The following is a 21,404-nucleotide window of genomic DNA, read 5'->3' on the forward strand; positions in this document are numbered from 1 at the left end:
AGCTTGATATCCTTCTGATCATTATTTCACAGAATGTACAGCCCAGAAAGAGGTGATTGGATTGGATTTGATGTGTTTATTGTTACGTGTGAAAAGTATTGTTCTGTGTACAGCTCAGACAGATCATTCCATACATGAAAAGAAAATACATAATAGGGCAAACATAAAATACACAATGTAAATACATAGACACAGGCATCTGGTGAAGCATATAGGAGTGTAGTGGTACTCGGTAGAGAAGATGTGTGAGGAGAGCAGATCAGTCCATAAGAGGGTCGTTTAGACGTCTGACAACACCGGGGAAGAAGCGGTTTTTGAATCTGTTTGTGCGTGTTCTCAGACTTTTGTCTCCTGCCCGATGGAAGAAGTTGGAAGAATAAGTCAGGCGAGAGGGGTCTTTGATTACGCTGCCCGCTTTCTCAAGGCAGCGGGAGGTGTAGACAGAGTCAATGGATGGGTGATGGGTTTGTACGATGAACTGAGCAGTGTTCACAACTCTCTGTAGTTTCTTACAGTCTTGGGCCGAGCAGTTGTCGTACCAGCTGTGATGCAGCCAGATAAGATGCTTTCTACAGTGCACCTGTAAAAATTGGTAAGAGTCTAACTGGATACGCCAAATTTTCTTAGTTTCCTGAGGAAGTATAGGCGCTGTTGTGCTTTCTTGGTTATAGCGTTGACGTGGGTGGACCAGGACAGACTTTCGGCTCAACTGGTCGATGCCAATGTTTATGCGCCATATGAGAACGCTCTGTCATTTAACTTTACCAACACCTTATTGAATCATAGAATCACTACAATGCAGAAGGAGGCCATTTTGCCCATTGAATCTGCACTGACTCTCTAAAAGAGCCCCAACGTGGGTCAAATACCCCACCCTATTCCCGTAACCCTATCTAACCTTTGGACACTTGAGGGCAATTTAACATATCCAATCTACATAGCCTGCACATCTTTGGACTGTGGAAGGAAACAGGAGCACCCGGAGGAAACCCACACAGACACAGAGAGAATGTGCACACTCCACAGTCACCAGAGGTCAGAATCTAGCCCAGGTCCCTGCCGCTGTGAGGCATCAGTGCTAATCACTGTGCCATCCCTTCTATTTCCTTTCTCTCTTGATGGCTTATTTAGCTTCCCCTTGACTATACTATTCACCTCAACAAACCCCTATGGTGTCAAGTTCCACATTCTAACTACTCACTCAATAAAGAAGTTTTTCCTGAATTCCCTTTTGGATTTATTATCCATCTTACATTTATAGTCCCTAATTTTGCTCTACTCCAAAATTGGAAACATATTTTATCAAAAAAGCTTTTAAAAGTTCTTTCAGTTTATACCTCTTTCTCTTACCTCAATGCTACTTCCTTGCATTACAGAGAAACAAATGAGTTGAAAATAATGTATTCGCTACAATAGTACAGAGAATGAATATTGTGTGTTATGTATTCACCTGCAAATAGGGGCAATGCTAATTAGAATTAAAAACAGAAAATGCTGGAAACGCTCAGCAGGAGTTCAAATGAAAGGTTATCCTCCTGAAACATTAAACTCTGTTTCTCTCACCATAGCTGCTGCCTTACATACTGAGTATATCCAGCATCTGCAGTATTCTGTTTTTCGCTGATTAGAAAATACCTGTTTTAAGAATTGGGTACAGTTCAAACATTAAAACTTCCAAAATATTTGCATCCATGGAAAAAAAGCGGCTCACCTACGAAGTTTATTCGGTTTGAGAAAAATTAGCTGTGCAAGCATGAATACGATTAGAATTAATATTGGCTATCCCTCGCGAGCAAGGGTGATTGTCCTCCATGAATCCAGATGGTTGATGAGGCCAATTCAGGATCTGCAGACTTTATGGCACGTAGGACATTTGTTGTCATGTGGTTGTGTATTATCAGTGCAGATCATGGCGTGTTCTTCCTGCCAGTCACTTTTCCTCCTCATTTTGTCGTCGTTGGGTCTCAAAATGAAGGGATCCTTCACAGACACTGCTGCCATCTGGCTCAAACCAAGGCAATGGTTGCCCAGGAGTAAAAGGCAATTTACATTTCTCAAGTCCAATGTTGGCTTAGTTTCAGTTTTCATGTCACAATCTTCAAACACTCGCTTCCTCAGGTGGCCAAAGGCAGTAGCAGATTTCAGGCAATGCTGGATTTTTTTTGCCAATGTCGCCTTCTGCGAAAGATAATTTCCAAGGTAATGAAGTGTTCCTCATTTTTCAGGCACTCATCATGAATGGGGCTGGGGCATGTATATTTGCAGCTTGCTGATTAATAGAGGACTTTGCTCTTTTGAATGTTAAGTCCCATCTTCCCATAAGTCTCAGTAAATATGTTGACAATTTTCTGGAGATCAATTTCCAACACAGTGCTTACTTTAGCATCGTCAGCATTTTGGAGCTCAAGGACGGAGGTCAGGGTGTACTTGGTTTTTGATTGGAGGCGTCTGAGATTTAATAAACTACATTATAGTCGGAACTAGTTTACAGTCAGATGGAGCATGGAGTGATGACACAACCGTGTTTTGACTCCTGTAATGAATCAGGACAAGACACTGGTGAATCCACATCTGGAGTACTGTGAGCAGTTTCGGTCCCCATATTTAAGGAAATATATTATTTTAATTGGGGGGGCAGTTCTGAGAAGTTCACTAGGATGATCCCCAGGTGGGAGGGATTGTATTAAGAGAAATGGTTGGGACTCTTAATTAATGGTTGAGGCTTGCAATTTAGAAGAATGAGAGGTGACCTCATTGAAACATGTAGGATGCTTAAGGGGCTTGACAGTGTAAATGCCAAGAGGATGTTTCCTCTCATTGGAGAATCTAGGACCAGAGGGCATCGTTTCAGAATAAAAGGGAGTCAATTTAGGATTGAGATGAGGAATTCCTTCTCAGAGGGTTGAGTCACACTGGAACTCCTTACTACAAAGAGCTGTGAGGCACAGTCCTTGTGTATACTCAAGGCTGAGATAGTTAAGATTTGTGATCAGTAAGGGAATCAAGGGTTACAGGGAAAGGGCAGGAAAGTGGACATCAGGAATGTCAGATCAGCCATGATCCTATTGAATGACAGAGCAGGCTTGAGGGGCTGGCTGAACGTCCTTCATCTGTTCCTATTTCTTATGGTCTTATGAATACCTCTAGCATATCATGAAACAGATGAAGGATGGTAATAAATTTTGGAGGGCATCCATATTGAGCAGAATGTTGCAGACTACCTCATGGTTTATAGAATCCAAGGCCTTCGTCAAGTCAAAGAACGCTATAGGGAAGAGGTTGATACTGTTCTTGACATTTTTCTCATAGTTGGCGAGCTGTAAAAATCATGCATGCCATGCCTCTTGATGGCCTAAACACACATTGGGATTCGGGGAGTCGTTTCTTAGCAAGTGAAACTTGATTAAGTGTTCTTGCAATGTGTTCTTCCTTGCAATGAAAAACAGTGAGATAGCTCTGTAATTTCCACAGTTGGATTTGTCCTCTTTCTTGAAAATTGTCACAAACTCATGGCATTCTAGAGATCATATGGGCCTTCCTCTTCATTTCAGTTCTGTAGGATAAGCGCATGGAGTTGTAACGTTTGTTCCTCTCCTCTGTGCTTAAAAATTTCAGCAGGGATTTCATCATCTCCTGTTTTGTTGTACTTCATTTGTACAATGGTTTTAATCACCTCCATAGGCATTGGCAGGGTTCCAACCTGGTCGATAAATGGGTGTTGTGGGATGGAGTTGAAACACTCTTGTTGACAATTGATTCTTGATAGGAGAGAGTTTTAAAATATTCCCTCTAACAGGTATCAACAGTTTCCCTTTCCTTGATCAGATCTCCTCTCCTTACCCCTCAGTTGGTCCTGGAGTCATAAATGGACTTTGCGGCAGAGAAGCCACAGAAGTCAGTCATGTCAGAGAGATGCTGAATTTGCTTTGCCGTGTCTGCCCACATGCCTTTACATTACCACGCTTACTTATCGGCTGGCCAATTTCTTTTGCTTAGAGTTTGCGTCAATTCACCATGTGCAGAAAGTCTTGCGCTTACGATCAATCAGTTCGTTGATAGCCTAATCACTTTAATCAATTTACTGAAGCTATTTGAAAAAGCCACATGTTCTGTGGATAAAGGAGAACTGGTGGGTGCACTGTACTTGGATTTCAGGAAGGCATTTGCTAAGGCACCACATCTATGGTTATTGCGGAAAATAAAACCTCAGTTTAGGGCAGGTAATATATTGGCATTATCCGCTAACAGGAAACCCTTCACATAAATGAGTCTCTTTCTGGTTGATAGGATATGAGTGGTGTGCCACAGGAATAAATGCTTGGGCCTCGAGTTTGTACAATTCATATAAATTACTTGAAGGGACTGAAGGTATGGTTGCTAAACTTTCTGATGGCACAAAGATAGGTAGGAAAGTGTGATGAATGTAGAAATTGTTGTTGTATTTTTGGCAATAATATCAAAAGTCTGGGTTAAGGCATTTAATTGTTACAGTATTATTAAATGACCTAGGATAAAGTATCCAGACTGTATGCCTACTAAAGCTGTAATTAAGTCGCAAACGGTGAGATTATTGATTCTAACCATTTACCTGATTACATATAATTACATGTATTTAGTCCTTAGCTAAGAAGGTAATGTGACATCTGAGTGGCGTACAGGTGATACTAATAATGGGAGGAGCCAGGTCTGTCTGTATTTTTGCAGGTTGCCATGGGATTTGAGTCTGACAACAGAGAAGGATTTTAAGTTGAACAGCAGTTTAGCCAAATGCTGCTTGGTTGAGGTGTACTGAATTTTCTCTTGAAAGGAACTCTCTCCAAGGATCTACACTACTAAACAAGTAATAAATGTTTGTAAACTTTATTTATAAGTGGCATTTGAACTGCATGGGTTGCTTAATTGGAGTCAGGTATAGATACAGGTTTTCCTTGTGTTTTAAGAATGGATTAACTGATAATTGATGTTAATGTTCATAAGTTCTTAAGGTATAGAAGCAGAATTAGGCCAGTTGATCCATCAAGTCTACTCCACCATTCGATCATGGCTGATCTTATCTTGGCCTTAACTCCACCGTCCTGCCCGTTCTCCATAACCCTTCAACCCATTCCTAATTAAAAATCTGTCTAACATCTCCTTACATTTACACACTATCCCAACATCCACCACACTCTGGGGAACAAATTTCACACATTCACAACACTTTGGGAGAAGTTGTTTCACCTCCACTCTTGATTTAAATTTGTTACCCCTATGCCAAGACTAAGACAAATGGGGTTAATTCTGTATTTAAATTAAAGTTTGTTTTAACATAAAATTTAACTATTGATTAGAGTTATCACCCCTCGGGTGAAGTATCCTTTCCTATTTTTACAAATCTAAAAAAATTGTTTCAGGTTCTTTTCCGGTAACCTAACAAATGTTAGGATCTGGGTCCATCTTAACAAAAGTAAATTGTGAAGAGGACAGAAGGAGGCTACAAAGGGACATAGATAGGTTAAGTGAGTGGGCAAAAGATCTGGCAAATGAAGTATATAGACAAATGTGAAGTTGTCCATTTTGACAGAAATAATGAAAAAAAAAAGAAAATTACATAAATGGTGGGAGATTGCAGAGCTCTCGGGTGCATGGGGATCTGGGGATCCTGGTGCATGAATCACAAAGTCAGGGAGAGCAAACGATTGGGAAAACTAAAAGAACGTTATTGTTTATTGTGAGGGGAATTGAATACAAAAGTCGAGAGATTATGCTTCAGTTGTACAGGACATCGGGAGATCACACTGAATTATTTTAAGGAATGATGTAAAAACATTAAAAGCAGTTCAGAGGAGGCTTACTGGACCAATACCAGGGATGGGCAGGCTGTCTTGAGGAAGGTTTGGAGAGGTTAGGTTTGTATCCACTAGAGCTTAAAAGAGTAAGAGGCGAACATACAAAACAGGAGCAAAAGAAGAACATTCAGCCCCTCGAGCCTGACACATCATTCAATAAGATCATGGTCGATGTTTCTGTTGAGATCCACATTCCCTACCTACCTTTGATTTCTTTGCCCAACAAGAATCTATCTTTATTCATGTCACAAGTAAGCTTACATTAACACTGTAATGAAGATACTGTGAAAATCCTCAAGTCACCACACTGCGGTGCCTGTTCGGGTACACTGAGGGAGAATTCAGAATGTCCAATTCACCAGACAAGTATGTCTTTCGGGACTTGTGATACTACTGCCTTAAAATTACGCAGTGATCCCACTTCGACCACCTTCTGAAATAATGAGTTCCAAAATCGCACAACCCTCACGGAAAACATAAGGGCGTCTCCCAATTTTAAAACAGTGCCCCCTAGGTCTGGACTCACCCACAAGAGGAAACATCCTTTCAACAACCATCTTGCCAATACTTTTCAGGAGCTTAGATATTTCAATTAAGTCACCTGCACTCTTCAAAACTATGGTGGAAACAGGCCCAGCCTCTGCAACCTATTCCCATAAAAACCCACTCATTCCAAGTATTAATCTAGTAAACCTCCTCAGAAACACCTCAAATGCATTTACAACTTGATCAAACCTTTAAAATCCGGAGGAGTCTTGACAGGATGGATTTAAAAAAATAAATTTAAGAGTACCCAATTCTTTTTTTTTCCAATTAAGGGGTAATGTAACGTGGCCAATTATCTACCCTGCACATCTTTGGGTTGCGGTGGATGAGACCCACACAGACATGGGGAGAATGTGCAAACTCCACACAGACAGTGACCCAGGGCCGAGATCGAACCGGGGTCCTCAGCGCCGTAGACAGCAGTGCTCACCACTACACCACAATGCTACCCTTTTGATGGGGTGGATGTGAAAAGGATGTTTCTTCTGGTCAGGGAATCTAGAACTAGGGCTCACCATTTAAAAATAAGGGGTCATCCATTTAAGATGGAGACGAGGAGAATTACTTTTCTCTCAGAGAGTTGAGAGCCTCTGGAGTCTCTTCCTCAAAAGGCAACGGAAGCGGAATCTTTGAATATTTTAAAGACAGAGCTGGATGGATTTTTGATTAACAAGGGGATGAAAATTTATCGGGGTCAACAACAATGTGGCGTTGAGGTTACAATCAAATCAGCCATGATCTTATTGAATGGAACAGCAGCCTTGAGGAGCCGAGTGGCCTACTCGTAATTCGTATGTTTGTATCGTCTTCTGCCTACTCCGCCACTGAGTACTTGTTTGCCAGAGCCTGGTCTGAGTATTCTAGGGTTCCTAACAGGCCTCCACAGTAACTGAAGCTGCCCAGGACATAAAGAGTCCAACTGAACTTCAGCCATTTTGATTGACACTTACTCACTCATTAACCAGGATTCGTGGCAAGAAGGGAGTGGACTTTGTTTAAAGTAGACAAAGCTTGGATGGCACGTTGGCACAGTGGTTAGCACTGCTGCCTCACGGCACCGAGTAACCGGCTTCGATCCCAGCCCCAGGTCACTGACTACTGGAGTTTGCCCATTCTCCCCATGTCGCTATGGGTCTCACCCCCACAACCCAAAGATGTGCAGCATAGGTGGATTGGCCGCACTAAATTGCCCCTTAATTGTAAAAATATAATTGGGTACTCAAAATTATTTTTAAAAGACAAAGCTTGAGATTCAAGACATCCACTCAGTGACCAAAGCCCATAGATTCCATAGGATTTGAACAAAAATAAACTTTAATAAACAAGGTCAGAAAGGCAAAACAGTTTAATTTATTTTTATAAATTTAGAGGACACAATTATTTTTTCTTCCATTTAAGGGGCAATTTAGTGTGGCCAATCCACTTAACTTGCACATCTTTTGGTTGAGGGGGTGAAACCCACGCAGACACAGCGAGAATGTGCAAACTCCACACAGCCAGTGACCCGGGGCCGGGATCAAACTTGGGACCTCAGCACCGTAGGCAGCAGTGCTAACCACTGCACCGTGCCGCTGGCAAAACAGTTTACAAGACATAATGTCCACTCAAAACTGAACCACCCAAGTCCATCTGGAATAGGTACACTACAGTGCTATTCAGAAGGGAGTATAGAACTAGGCTTTTATATTAGTTCCCATGCCTGAGTTTAATTTAATAGTTGTTAAATTGTGACTACTGGTCCGCTCTGGTGAAGTGTTAATATAAATAAACTCCCCTAATAATAGATAAAGTCACCACCCAGAGTAGTACTTTGCCTCAGCCTTGATGATGAGGCAGTTTCAGGTTTAATTCATGATCTCTGCTCAGCTGAGTGATTTTCAGGGAAATAGTGCCTGACTTAGGAAATACCTGACCTCGTGAGCAGGGGTGGAGGAGAAGCACTCTTGGATTCCTGTTCTAGATTGGCACTTGCAGGAATCAGAGAATATACGCCAAAAACTGGATTGGGCAATGCTATGATATTGTCCAAAATCAGTCTACAGAACACTGCCCAAGATTACACAAGTCAGTCAATTTTCCTTTTATTCAGTCTCGGGATATTGACATTACGTGCAAGGAGAGTGTTTATTGCCGAACTTTTGTTACTCTTGTGAAGGTGGCGATGGGCCTTCTTTATGAACCACTTCAAGGTGAAGATATTCCCACAGTGCTGTTAGGTATGGAGCTCAAGATTGTTGACCGTTCAGCCTTGAATTTTACCTAGGCAACAGGTCCAGTAACTTCATGTTTAGCATAATGTAAAATAATGGAGACCATTTGAAGCAATAAACTGAAGAGCAATCAAAGAATGACAGCATGGAAGGTGGCCATTTGGCCCATTGTGTCTGTGACAGCTCCCTGTAAAAGCAATTCAGCTCGTTCCCCCCTCCCACCCCACCTTTTCCCCATAGCCCTGCAAATCTTTCTTCTTCAGAAAATCATCCAATTCTCTTTTGAAAGCTATGATTAAATCTGCCATCACCACACACTCAAGCAGTGCATTCCAGATCCTAACCACACCAATGTTTAAAAAGGTTTTTCCATATGACACCATTGCTTCTTTTGCCAATCACTTTAAATATCCTCTGGTTCTCAATCCTTCCATCAATGGGAACAGTTTTTAACCCTATCTACTCTGTCCAGGCCCCTTTTGAATCCCACTCAGAAACTTCCCTTCAAGAACAGCCCCAGCTTCTCCAATCTACACAACTGAAATTCCTAATCCCTGGAAACATGTGAATCTTTTCCGCACCTTCTCTAAAGCCTTCACATCTTCCGCAAAGTGTGGTGCCAGAACTGGACACTGTACTTCAGTTGAGGCTGAATCAGTATTTTATACAGGCTTAACACAAGCCTGTCCCACCATTTAATATGATCATGGCTGACCTCAGACTTCAACGCCATTTCCCCACACGCTCGTCATATCCCTGGATTCCCTGAAAGCTCAAAATTTCAATCTCAGCCTTAAATATTCTAAATGGTGGGGTAAAAAATTCCAAAGGTTTCAGACACTGAATGAAGAAATTTGTCATCAAAGTCCTAAATGAATTTCTTACTTCTGTGCCCCTATTTATAAAGCCCAGGTCTTTTTAAATCACATTCTCAAACTGCCCTACCACCTTCATGATTAATGTGCATATACACTTGTTGCTCCTGCACCTCCTTTAGAATTATACCTGTTATTTTATTTTGATTCTCCCTACCAAACCAAATCATTTCACACTGCTCTGCATTCAATTTCATCTGCCACTTATCTGCAAAGTCCACCAGTATAAGCAACAGCCTAGAAAATTAAAATGGAATAAAAACAGCAAGTGCTGAAAATTCTCAAGTAGGTCAGGCACCATCCATAGAAAGAGAGACAAAGTTAAGTTTCAGCTTGATGACTTTTCATCACGAATAGGTGAACTGTCAGGGGTCAAACGATTGGATATACAACACATTTGCATGGATAAACAACAGTAGGTCGCGAACAGGAGTTGACTGTACAGACAGGCGAAGCAGGGAGAGAAGGAAAGAACTAAAAGGTACGTGATGGGTGGAAAACAGAAGCAATCATAATGACAGATGATGGTACGAGGCAAAAAGGGATGAGGAATAGGGGAAAGATCTCAGGTGGTGTAAATGGGAAAAGCAGGATCATTACCTACAGCTGCTGTACAAAACAATGGGGCCAGTGCATATGATCTGAACATGTGGAACTTAATATTAAGACAAGGCGGCTGTAAAGTGCCTAATGAAAAAATAAAGATGCAGTTTCTCACTCTTACGTTGAGCTTAATTTGAATCGTGTAGATAGCCATGGTCAGATGGGAGTACGGTAGTGAATTAAAATAACAGACGACTGGAAGCTTGGGGTCATGCTTGTGGACTGAACAGAAGGGCACTGCAAATGATCATCCAACATCTGGAGAGGAGACTGCATTGTAAGTGGCAAATGTAGTATATGAAAATGAAATTTCAATAGGAAATGGCCTATCATAGTCATCGATGTATAGTAAAAACGAGGTAAGGGAGTCTTCTGCAGCCCTACCAATACCATCTGTCACTTATTTTATTTCCCAATTAAGGGGCAATTTAGCATGGCCAATCCACCCAACCTGCACATCTTTGGGTTGCGGGCTAGAAACCCACACAAACATAGGGAGAATGTGCAAACTCCACATGGACAATGACCCAAGTCTAGGATCGAACCTGGGACCTCAGCGCTGTAAGGCAGCAGTGCTAACCACGGATTCCTTTTTCAAAAAATGTTTTTATTCATACCAGGGCACACATAAACAGGAACACAATCAATCAAAAACATAATCCGCATAATTTGATATTTTCTCTCAACCCCCCACCCCATCCGTGGCAATGAACAGGTCCTCAAAGAGGAACAAGGATATCCTCTATCTCGCCCAGAACTGCGCACCCCACCCCCCCGCTCCCATGAGTCCCAAAGGACGATCTTAATCTTCTCCCACTTAAGGAATTCTGCAGCATCCCCCAACACCAGTCGAATTCGCCGTCGCCGATCAGCATGACAAAAGCTACATCAGCCCACCTCCCCTCCAACAGCTCCGGCAATTCCAACACACCAAAGATCATCACCAGGAGGGCCCAACAACATCTCCACGCCCACAATTTTCAATTATTTTTTAAATATCAAGCCTCAGAACCCCACCAATCCCAGACATGGCCAAAAATTGTGGCAATGATTTGCCGGCCCCAGCAGCACGGTGGCACAGTGGTTAGCACTGCTGCCTCATGGCACCGAGCACCCAGGGTCGATCCCAGCCCGGCTCACGGTCCGTGTGGAGTTTACACATTCTCCCCGTGCCTGCGTGAGTCTCACCTCCACAACCCAAAGATGTGCAGGGTAGGTGGATTGGGTTTGCTAAATTGTTGTTTAAAAAAATTGGAGAGAGAGAATTGGGTACTTAAATTATTTTATTTTTTAATTTTTTTAATGATTTGGCAGCCCCTCTCCACATAGCTCACACTTTTTTTTTCTTTTTGAATGCATTATTCAAAATTTCAGTTTTACAAAAAGATGAGAAATGATCAACAAAATAGAAAAAGGTTTCAATTCCACCTGACTATACAAAAAAAAAGCACAGTGCAGCTCCACTACTGCCTCCTTGTGATCCCAACTCAATGGTACAAAGCCCTTAAACAGGGCTGTGGAAATACATAGGGGTTATCCTCGTGATCGTGGCCAATCTGTCGTTCTCAGCCCCTTTAACGTGTACAGCATTCACATGCATCTCGGTTGTCTACATCCTCTTCCTCATTTTCAATCTCTTTTTGATCATCTTCCACCATTTTCACCCCTTCAGTGTCTTCCTCATTCTCATCTTCCTTGCTCTTGTCGTGTTCCTCACTCTCTGGCTTCTTATCCTTCTTCTGTTCTGAAACAATTTTCTTTCCTTTCTGCTCCCGCTTGTTAGCTTCCAATGCATCTTCCTGTGGGGTTATGGAACGATCAAACTCCATCACGTCCATTGCTGCCAGTACATCAGAGGCACTCAGCGTTTTCCTCTCGCTCTTCATTGCAAAGTTATTTGCGCATGAGGTTGCGTAAAGAATAAAGACCCTTGTTGCTCGGGATATTGTGCTGTGGGCTTCCTTTGAGACATTCACTCCATCTGGAAGCACCTCTTTAATAATCCTGGTAATGACTGCATTCGGCAGATTCAAGTCTTCTGGTCTCTCAGCCACCTTTCTCACCCGGCCGCCTGCTGGCTTTGAGACAACCTCCTCCATCGCTCACACTTATTCTCTGCATAGAACTCACTAATCCATGCCCGCGTCATATGGGTCCTATGCACCACTTTGAACTATACTAAGCTCATCCTGGCACAGGACAACGTTGCATTGGCCCGGTGCATAATCTCACTCCATACCCCGAACCCCAACTCCACCTCCCACTTCACCTCACTTTCCCTGTGCCCACTAGCCATCCATAAATGTCCGCAATCCTCCCGTCCCCCAACGTATCTGGTGATAACAACAGCACAGGCGGCACTGTAGCACAGTGGTTAGCACTGTTGTTTCACAGCACCAGGGCCCCAGGTTCGATTCCCAGCTTGAGTCACTGTCTACGCAGTCTGCACGTTCTCCCTGTGTCTGGGTGGGTTTCCTCCGGGGGGTGCTCCTGTTTCCTCCCACAAGTCTCGAAAGACGTGCTGTTTGGTAAATTGGACATTCCGAATTCTCCCTCTGTACCCGAACAGGCGCCGGAATGTGGCGATTAGGGGCTTTTCACAGTAACTTCATTGCAGTGGGGTTTTTTTATATTTAGAGTGCTCAATTCATTTTTTCCAATGAAGGGACAATTTATCATCGCTAATTCACCTAATCTGCACATTTCTGGGTGTGGGACCTGCTGCCTCACGGCACCGAGGTCCCTGGTTCGATCCTGGCTCTGGGTCACTGTCCGTGTGGAATTTGCACATTCTCCCCGTGTTTGCGTGGGTTTTGCCCCCACATCCCAAAGATGTGCAGGCTAGGTGGATTGGCCCTTAATTGGAAAAAAATAATTGGGTACTCTAAATTTTTTTTTAAAAGAAAATAAAAAAAATCTGTGTGTTGTGGGGGTAAAACCCACGCAAACACAGGGAGAATGTGCAAACTCCACAAGGACAGTGAGCCAGAATCGAACCTGGGATCTCAGCGTTGTGAGACAGCAGTGCTAACCACCATGCCACCTTCAGTCCAGTGTTAATGTAAGCCTACTTGTGACAAAAGATTATTAAAAAACAGGCCAACAGTGTGTGCTCCAGCAACTGAGGTAACAAAGGCATCTCCTTCCGCACAAAATCTCGTAACTGTACATATCGGAACTCCAAACCTTCCTTCCGCGAACAAGTCCCTCACCCGCTCCATCCCTTCCCTGTGCCACCACCAATATATCGTATCCATCCCTGCCAGGGCAAACCGTTGATTCCCACAAATAGGGGCCAGCACCGACATATCCCCTCCCTTCTCCCTCGCTCCCCCCCAAAAAACACCAAAATGCCGCCTCAGCTGCTTCCAGACTTTTATGAACGAAGCCACCACCTGATTCACCGTAAACCTCCCCGGGGCAAACAGAAGCAGGACCACAGACAGCCCTCAAACTTACCCCCACACATGACGCCTCCTCCACCTGCACCCATTCTACCCCTTCCTCCTCCCACCACTGCCGGGCCTTCTCCGCATTCTCCACCCAGTAATAATACAACAGGTTCAGGACGCAAGCCACTCCCACCTGTCGCTTCCTTTGTAAAAACACCCGCCGAATCCACGCCGCCTTGCCAGCCTATTACAAAACTGGCGACTAGGGGCTTTTCACAGTAACTTCATTGCAGTGTTAACGTATGCCTACTTGTAACAATAACGATTATTATTATTAAAAAACTGAGATTAACCTGTCTACCTCACCAAAGAACATCTTTGGCAGGAATATCGGTAGGGATTGAAACACAAACATAAATCTTAGCAGGACATTCATTTTGGCGTCTGCCCCGCCCAGCTAACCCCCTTTTCAGATCCTCTTTCATCCCCTCCACAGCCTGATTACATGGTGGCCCAAACATGAGTCACCTGAATACCCAACAGAAGTGGGGATAGCGGGCACCCCTGCCTCGTTCACCTGTATGGTCAGAAATCTCCAAAGCTAATCGAATTTGTCCTAACACTTGACATGGGGCCCCATATAACAACCTCACCCAGGAGGTAAATGTGGGTCTAAACCTCTCCAAAACCGTGAACAAATTTCTCCACTCTACCTTCTCGAATGGCTTCTCCCCCATCCATAGCCACAACCACCCCTGGCACCCTGCCCTTGTGCCATCACCACATTCAATAAATGTCTAATATTACTCGACAGCTGCCTCCCCTTCACAAAATCGTCTGATATTTCTGATAGCACCTCTGGCACAGACCCCTCGTGCGGCCTCGCCACCAGCTTCACATCCATGTTTAATAGGGAGATGGGCCTTTGCGTCCAACACTCCACCAGGTCCTTATGTTTCTTGGGGATTAACTAAATTGATGCCTGAGCCACTGTGGCCAGCAGCTCCCTCTGGTTCCCGAGGTTCACACCTATATGGTCCCCGAGAGAAGGACACACGCCATCCTCTCTCACTTGTACTACCTCCGGCACGGCAGCTTGTCACCTCAGCTGCTGCGGTAACAGGGGGCTGGCCTTCTCCCCATACTCAATACAGGATCCCCTTGCTCTCCAAAGCTGGCTAGCCGCCTTCCCTGTCGTCAACAAATCAAATTCCCCTTGCAGCTTCTTCCGCTCTGCTAACAGTTCCCTGGTCTGGGTCATAGAGTACTGCTGATCCACCTCCAAATTGCACCCACCAGTTGCAGCCTCTCTGCCCTCTCCACCTTATCCTTATGCATCTTGTATGAAATTACCTCCCCCATACCACCGTCTTCAACTCCAAACGTGGAAGGCAAGACCTCCCCGTTTTCTATATACTCTCAATTACCAAAGCCATCCTTCCACAAAACTTTCCATCCACCAGTAGCTCCAACTCCATCCTCCACGAGGGGTCCATGACTGGCCTACACCCAACTTCACATCCATAAAATGTGGCCGTGGTCCAAAACCACAATTGCCCCATATTCCACCCGACAAGCCTCGGGAGAACTAAGATGCCCCCACGAAAAACTATGTACGGGATGCACATGTACAAAACCTCAGAGGACCACCCCCACCCCCTCTCCAAAAAAAACAATTCTGGCCACAGAATTTACACCATGAAAACAGGCCGTTCAGCTCAACTTGATCATTACCACTAAGCTAGTCCCAAACACCCGCATTTGGCCTATATCCCTCTATGCCCATCTTTCCCATATAACTGTCAAAATGCTTTTTGAAAGACAAAATTGTACCCACCTCTACTACTGCCTCTGGCAGCTCAATCCAGACACTCACCACTCTGTGAACAAATTGCCCTCTGGACCCTTTTGTGTCTCTTCCCTTTCACCTTAAACCTATGCCCTCTAGTTTTAGACTGCCCTATCTTTGGGAAAAGATGTTGACTATCTACCTTATCTATGCCCCTCATTATTTTATAGACCTCTATAAGATCAGTCCTAAGCCTCCTATGCTCCAGGGGAAAAGGTTCCAGGCTATACCGCCTCTCCTTATAACTCAAACAATCAAATCCCATTAACATCCTAGTAAATCTTTTCTGCACTCTTTGTAGTTTAATAATATCCTTCTATAATAGGGTCCATAAACACCCCTCATTCCTTCGCCATTCCTGACTTAACCAGTGTCCTTGGGCTCAATTAGACCAACCGAGGCTCCATTGCAGTTAAAATCATGACCCATGATTAATTCATTCGAGTCTAGATCCAGGATCTCTGCCACCATCCACTTGACGAATTCCCTGTTATCCCAATTAGGCACAAAAACGTTTACCAACACGACCGGGACCCTCGACAATCTGAACTGACCATTACAAACTGACTCCTGATCCCAACTGTCTCCTTTCACTACGGATGTCCAATCCTTCTACACCTCCATGCTCCACCACTGGGCAATCTGAGGGTCATCCACTTCTTGCAACCTCAAGCTGCCACCCAATTCCCTTTTGAGATCATTCATCCACCACCCTTGCAAATCCCAAAGCATTACCACTGCATTCAACTGCATCTCTTGCCCAAAACCTTAAAATCTATGTCCCCCAGTACTTGCACCATCAGCTAACGGGAAAAGCTTTGTGCTGTACTAATGTGCTGAATTCCATCTCATCAAAAAAAAAAAAAAAAAAATTTCACTGGTGCACTGTAAACAGGGAGGTACATTGAAGCAGCCAGCTGGTTAACGAGAGGGGTGATGGGACCATAATACAAGAACTGCAGGGACCCAAGTTCATTTCTGGGCTTGGGTGACTGCGTGGAGTTTGCACTTTCTCCCAGTGTCTGCATGGGTTTCCTCCGAGTGCTCTGGTTTCCCGTCACAGTCCAAAGATGTGCAGGTTAAGCGGGGTTATGGGGATAGGGAGTGAGCCTAGGTAGGGTGCTCTTTCAGAAGGTTGGTGTAGACTCGTTGTGTCAAATGGCCTCATTCTGCACTGTAGGAATTGTATGGTTCTAGGTCCAAGCCCCAGTGCAAATTGTTTCACAAATATGTTCAGTAGAGCAATCACTCCAAACCAAGGCCCCTCTTAAATAACAAAACTAATCTGCAGCAAACATTTTACTGGAAACCAATTTTTATTTTTCCACCAAATGTGGTTCCCCTGACAGTAGATATTTGGCCACAAACTGCACTCATAGACTGGGTTGCGAGCAAGGTAGAATATATCAGTAAATTTTCCAATAACAAAAACAAAATGGTTTCAACTTCTTTTAATGAAAAACAGCTATTGCATAATCTGCAATAAATTATTTAAACATTTCAGGTAAGAGTTTCAGGGGTAGGGAAGAAGAGAGAAAAAAATTCAAAAGTCACTTGGTCGTACAGAACTTGGATACTGCTGACGAGAGACATGGTGCCAAAGCTGTTCATTTTGCACTCATTAAGACAAACACAAGTCCAAATTTCAAACAAACATAATTTACACTACAGGACACCCTCTTCTCCTGTAGTATAATATGCTTCATTGAACAACTGCAGATAGCTTCCTTTGTAAGGTTGAAACCAATGTCAGCTATTGGCCTAACATTCTCCACCACAGCACTGAAATTAAGATGTATACTTCAATGTCCACAAATCTTAAAGGGGTTAGATAGAGCAAGTTTGTTTTGGTAAGCATACATCAAAATTCTCATACTACTTTTCTTTTAAATATTTTTAAGAAAGTTTTTCAATATAACACTGTATAAACCATATTACATAACCAGCACAATTACAATTCCATATTCAACCAGCCCCCTCACCCTCACAAAGAAAAACAACCAAGACAGCAATCTGAAGCAAATCCCAAACCACCCCCCCCCCCTCCCCCCCTCAACATCTGACTGACCAGCTCCATGAAATAGGAAATGAATGGCTGCCAGCTCGAATAGAAGCCTTCTGCCAAACCCCTCATGATATACTTGGCCTTTTCCAAGTGGAAAAACTCCATAAGATCACTTAACAACGAGGAAGCACTGGGCAGAATGGGAGTCCTCCACCCAAGTAGAACTTGCCATTGAGTTATGACGAAGACCAGATCACCCGCCTTCACCCCTATTTGGAGCTCTGGCGAGGTTGCCACCAAAGGGCAAGATCTCCAACTCAATCCCAAGAATTCCTGATGTGGTGCTGAAGGTGGACATCCAAAAGCTCACAGGTTTAGGGCAAGACCAGAACATATGCATGTGATTCGCCAGACCCAGTGAACAACCCTCGCATTCGTCCTCTTCCTCCGGAAAAAAAACACTTATAAAATTCTCATATTACTTGTCCGTTATTCAATCTGTCTGGTTATTACACAGCAGCATACAAACTTCACACAGTTCCAGCGACGTTAAAATGTCTTCTATATGGGTTGGATATTCCAGTATCTGATAGAGCAAGGTTTTGGAGAGAATTTAAAATGATTTTAAATGTAACAATTTGTAAGCCAGGGAGTGAATATAAGTCACAGAGGACAAGTACCCCAAACAGTAACTCACCTCCTGACTCCCCAAAGCTTATCCACCATTTACAAGGCACAAGTCATGAGTGTGATGGATACTCTCCACTTGCCAAGATGAGTGCAGCACCACTAACACTCAAGAAGAACAACAACATGCAGGACAAAGCAGCCCACTTGATTGTAACCACCACCTTAAACATGCACTCCTTCCACCAATGTAGTGGCAGCAAGTGCATGCTACCTAGAAGTCACCAGGGCTCCTTCAACAGCACTTTCCAAACCAACTCCCTCTACCACCTAAAAAAATAAAAACAGCAGATGCATGGGAACACCACTAGCTGCAATTTCCAAACCACACACCATCTTGACTTGGAACTGTATCACCACAACTGTTGTTTGGGTCAAAATCCTGGAACTCCCTTCCTAAAAGCACTGTGGCAACACCTACATCATATGGACTGCAGCAGTTCAAGAAGGCAGTGCACAATCACACCTTTGCAAAGGGTGGGCAATAATTGTTGGCATAGTCATCAATGCGGACTTCAATTGCTCCAAAAGGGTCCCCTGTTTTCACCAAACAACTTGCCTTCCCTTTACAATTACCTTAAAAGGGAGCTGCTTGGTAACAGGGCGTAGCTTCAGCTTCGTTGCAACTTTTAAAAGATTTTTTTTTTTAAATTTAGACTACCCAATTAATTTTTTACAATTAAGGGGCAATTTAGCATGGCCAATCCACCTAGCCTGCACATCTTTGGGTTGTGGGGTGAAACCCAGCAAACAGGGAGAATGTGCAAACTCCACACGGACAGTGACGTAGAGCCGGGATCGAACCTGGGACCTCGACTCTGTAAGGTAGCAGGGAGGGGAGAGAGAGAGAGAACTTTCATGTACCTTTTGCCATTCACAACTTCAGGTCATCCCAAAGCACTTTATAGGCATTGAAGCATAGTCACTTTTATTCTAGGGAAACACTGCAGCCTTGCCTAAGCAACAATGAAATGAATGACTAGATAATCTGTTTTTGTTGAATAATTCAATATTGACGAAGACACCAGAAGAACTCTCCTCCGCGTCTTCAAATAGTGCTATTGGATCTTCTATATCCACCTGAAGGGTTTAATGTCACACCCAAAAGACAATGGAGAAAGGACCTGCAGGGTTACCACCCCCACATAACAAAAGGAAAGAAAAATGCCCTTAAATAAACTTTAAAACTTATAGAATATGTAAATAAATGGAATTCTTCAAAATAGCATCAATTTTTTTTTAAGTTCTTACCCAATTTGACATTTGACATGCATTTGAAAACAGTTGTGATACTTTCTCTTTTGGGTGGTTATAGCTCTGCAGTAAATCACTGTGATGACCAAGCAGAGTGTGCCATATTAATTCCACAAACATATGCTTAGGCTCTGTTCTCCTTTGCCAATCAAACATGAGAGCAGTCAAATATTAGTTGAGAATTCTAGATCATGATTTTAAAATTATAATCCTGATGACTTTGTACAGCATAAAATATAGCCTCCATTTCACAATTCCTCAGCCAGTGGGTACATTAATTTAGACTGAATATTAAAGATGAAGGTAATGAATCTTTAGCATCCTAATCACCAATTTGTGTTATACCTGAGTGGGTCTCACCAAGAGTCACCGCTGTTCTAACCTGTGATAAAAACGCCATTTTAAAGCTCAAGTGCAATCTTTTAATAAAAGTTTCGATTTCAGCATCACAAATCCGATTTACACATGCCATGGAAAATTACTTATTCTCCCCAAGGACTGCACTGAATTACAAGTCAGAAAAAACAATGTTTTAAAAACAAAATATGTTTTTAACGATGCCACACCACCACTCATGGTGATGCCAACAAACAATCTGACACAGACCCAGTCGCTCAAATATAATAAAATAAAAAAATATGATGTCCCAACTAATAAGATGGGACGTGGAACAGTTGGTGGTAACAAGAGAGGAGGGAGCGGAGTTGGGGGGGACTGGAGGGGCTCTGGCTGCGGCTGTCCTGGGCTGAGAGGAGCCGCCGCTCCCGGGCTGGAGTTTCACACACAGCCTGGCTCTGTGAAGTGCGCCACGCACGGGCATTCACCACCCCTCCTGTCAGCTCCCTGAACCAGGGCAAACAATAAAAACCCAACCTCAAAGCTGCCAGCGATGCCCCTGGACTGGCTGGTCCAGCAGGAGCACTGCGCCAGGCCCTTACCATTAAAACTTTGGCGGCGCTTTCCAGCTGAGCGATGACTTCGGCAGCGCTGAGAGCCGCCATGTTGGTCAGAGAGTGACATCCGGGGCATTGTGGGAAAATCAGGACGGAGGGAGGGAGGGAGGAGAGAGAGAGAGAGGGAGGGAGGGAGGAGAGAGAGAGGGAGGAGAGAGGGAGGGAGGAGAGAGAGAGGGAGGGAGGGAGGAGAGAGGGAGGGAGGGAGGAGAGAGAGAGGGAGGGAGGGAGGAGAGAGAGAGGGAGGGAGGGAGGAGAGAGAGAGGGAGGGAGGGAGGAGAGAGAGAGGGAGGGAGGAGAGAGAGAGGGAGGGAGGAGAGAGAGAGAGAGGGAGGGAGGAGAGAGAGAGGGAGGGAGGGAGGGAGGAGAGAGAGAGGGAGGGAGAGAGGGAGGGAGGGAGGAGAGAGAGAGGGAGGGAGGGAGGAGAGAGAGAGGGAGGAGAGAGAGAGGGAGGGAGGAGAGAGAGAGAGAGGGAGGGAGGGAGGGAGGAGAGAGAGAGAGGGAGAGGGAGGGAGGAAGGAGAGAGAGGGAGGGAGGGAGGAGAGAGAGGGAGGGAGGGAGGAGAGAGAGAGAGGGAGGGAGGAGAGAGAGAGAGGGAGGAGGGAGGAGAGAGAGAGAGGGAGGGAGGAGAGAGAGAGGGAGGGAGGAGAGAGAGAGAGAGAGAGGGAGGGAGGAGAGAGAGAGGGAGGGAGGAGAGAGAGAGGGAGGGAGGGAGGAGAGAGAGAGGGAGGGAGGGAGGGAGAGAGGGAGGGAGGGAGGAGAGAGAGAGAGAGGGAGGAGGAGAGAGAGAGGGAGGGAGGAGGGAGGGAGGGAGGAGGGAGGGAGGGAGGAGAGAGGGAGGGAGGAGGGAGGGAGGAGGGAGGAGGGAGGGAGGAGAGAGGGAGAGAGAGAGAGGGAGGAGAGAGGGAGGAGAGAGGGAGGAGAGAGGGAGGAGAGAGAGAGAGGGAGGAGAGAGGGAGGGAGGGAGGAGAGAGGGAGGGAGGGAGGAGAGAGGGAGGGAGAAGGAGGGAGGGAGGAGAGAGGGAGGGAGGGAGGAGAGAGGGAGGGAGGGAGGAGAGAGGGAGGGAGGAGAGAGGGAGGGAGAGAGGGAGGGAGGGAGGGAGAGAGGGAGGGAGGGAGGAGAGAGGGAGGGAGGGAGGAGAGAGGGAGGGAGGGAGGAGAGAGGGAGGGAGGGAGGAGAGGAGGGAGGGAGGAGAGGGAGG

The 21,404-nt window shown here is 44.7% G+C and overlaps 1 protein-coding gene and 1 pseudogene across 2 annotated transcripts in view; both read right to left on the bottom strand.

The window, feature by feature from the left end:
* Positions 1-20,284, bottom strand: part of xpo4 (exportin 4) — a 207,546-nt gene extending 187,262 nt beyond the window's left edge. For both annotated transcript variants that reach the window (XM_072476835.1, XM_072476834.1), the window contains exon 1: positions 20,188-20,284. In XM_072476835.1, coding sequence (XP_072332936.1) covers positions 20,188-20,250 — 63 coding nt within the window. In that variant the 5' untranslated portion in view covers positions 20,251-20,284. The remainder of the gene's footprint in view (positions 1-20,187) is intronic.
* LOC140391708 (DNA polymerase epsilon subunit 3 pseudogene) lies at positions 11,631-12,161 on the bottom strand (annotated as a pseudogene).
* Positions 20,285-21,404: the final 1,120 nt, after the last annotated feature.

The sequence above is a fragment of the Scyliorhinus torazame genome, chromosome 15 (assembly GCF_047496885.1).
Source record: "Scyliorhinus torazame isolate Kashiwa2021f chromosome 15, sScyTor2.1, whole genome shotgun sequence".
Taxonomy (NCBI): Eukaryota; Metazoa; Chordata; class Chondrichthyes; order Carcharhiniformes; family Scyliorhinidae; genus Scyliorhinus; species Scyliorhinus torazame.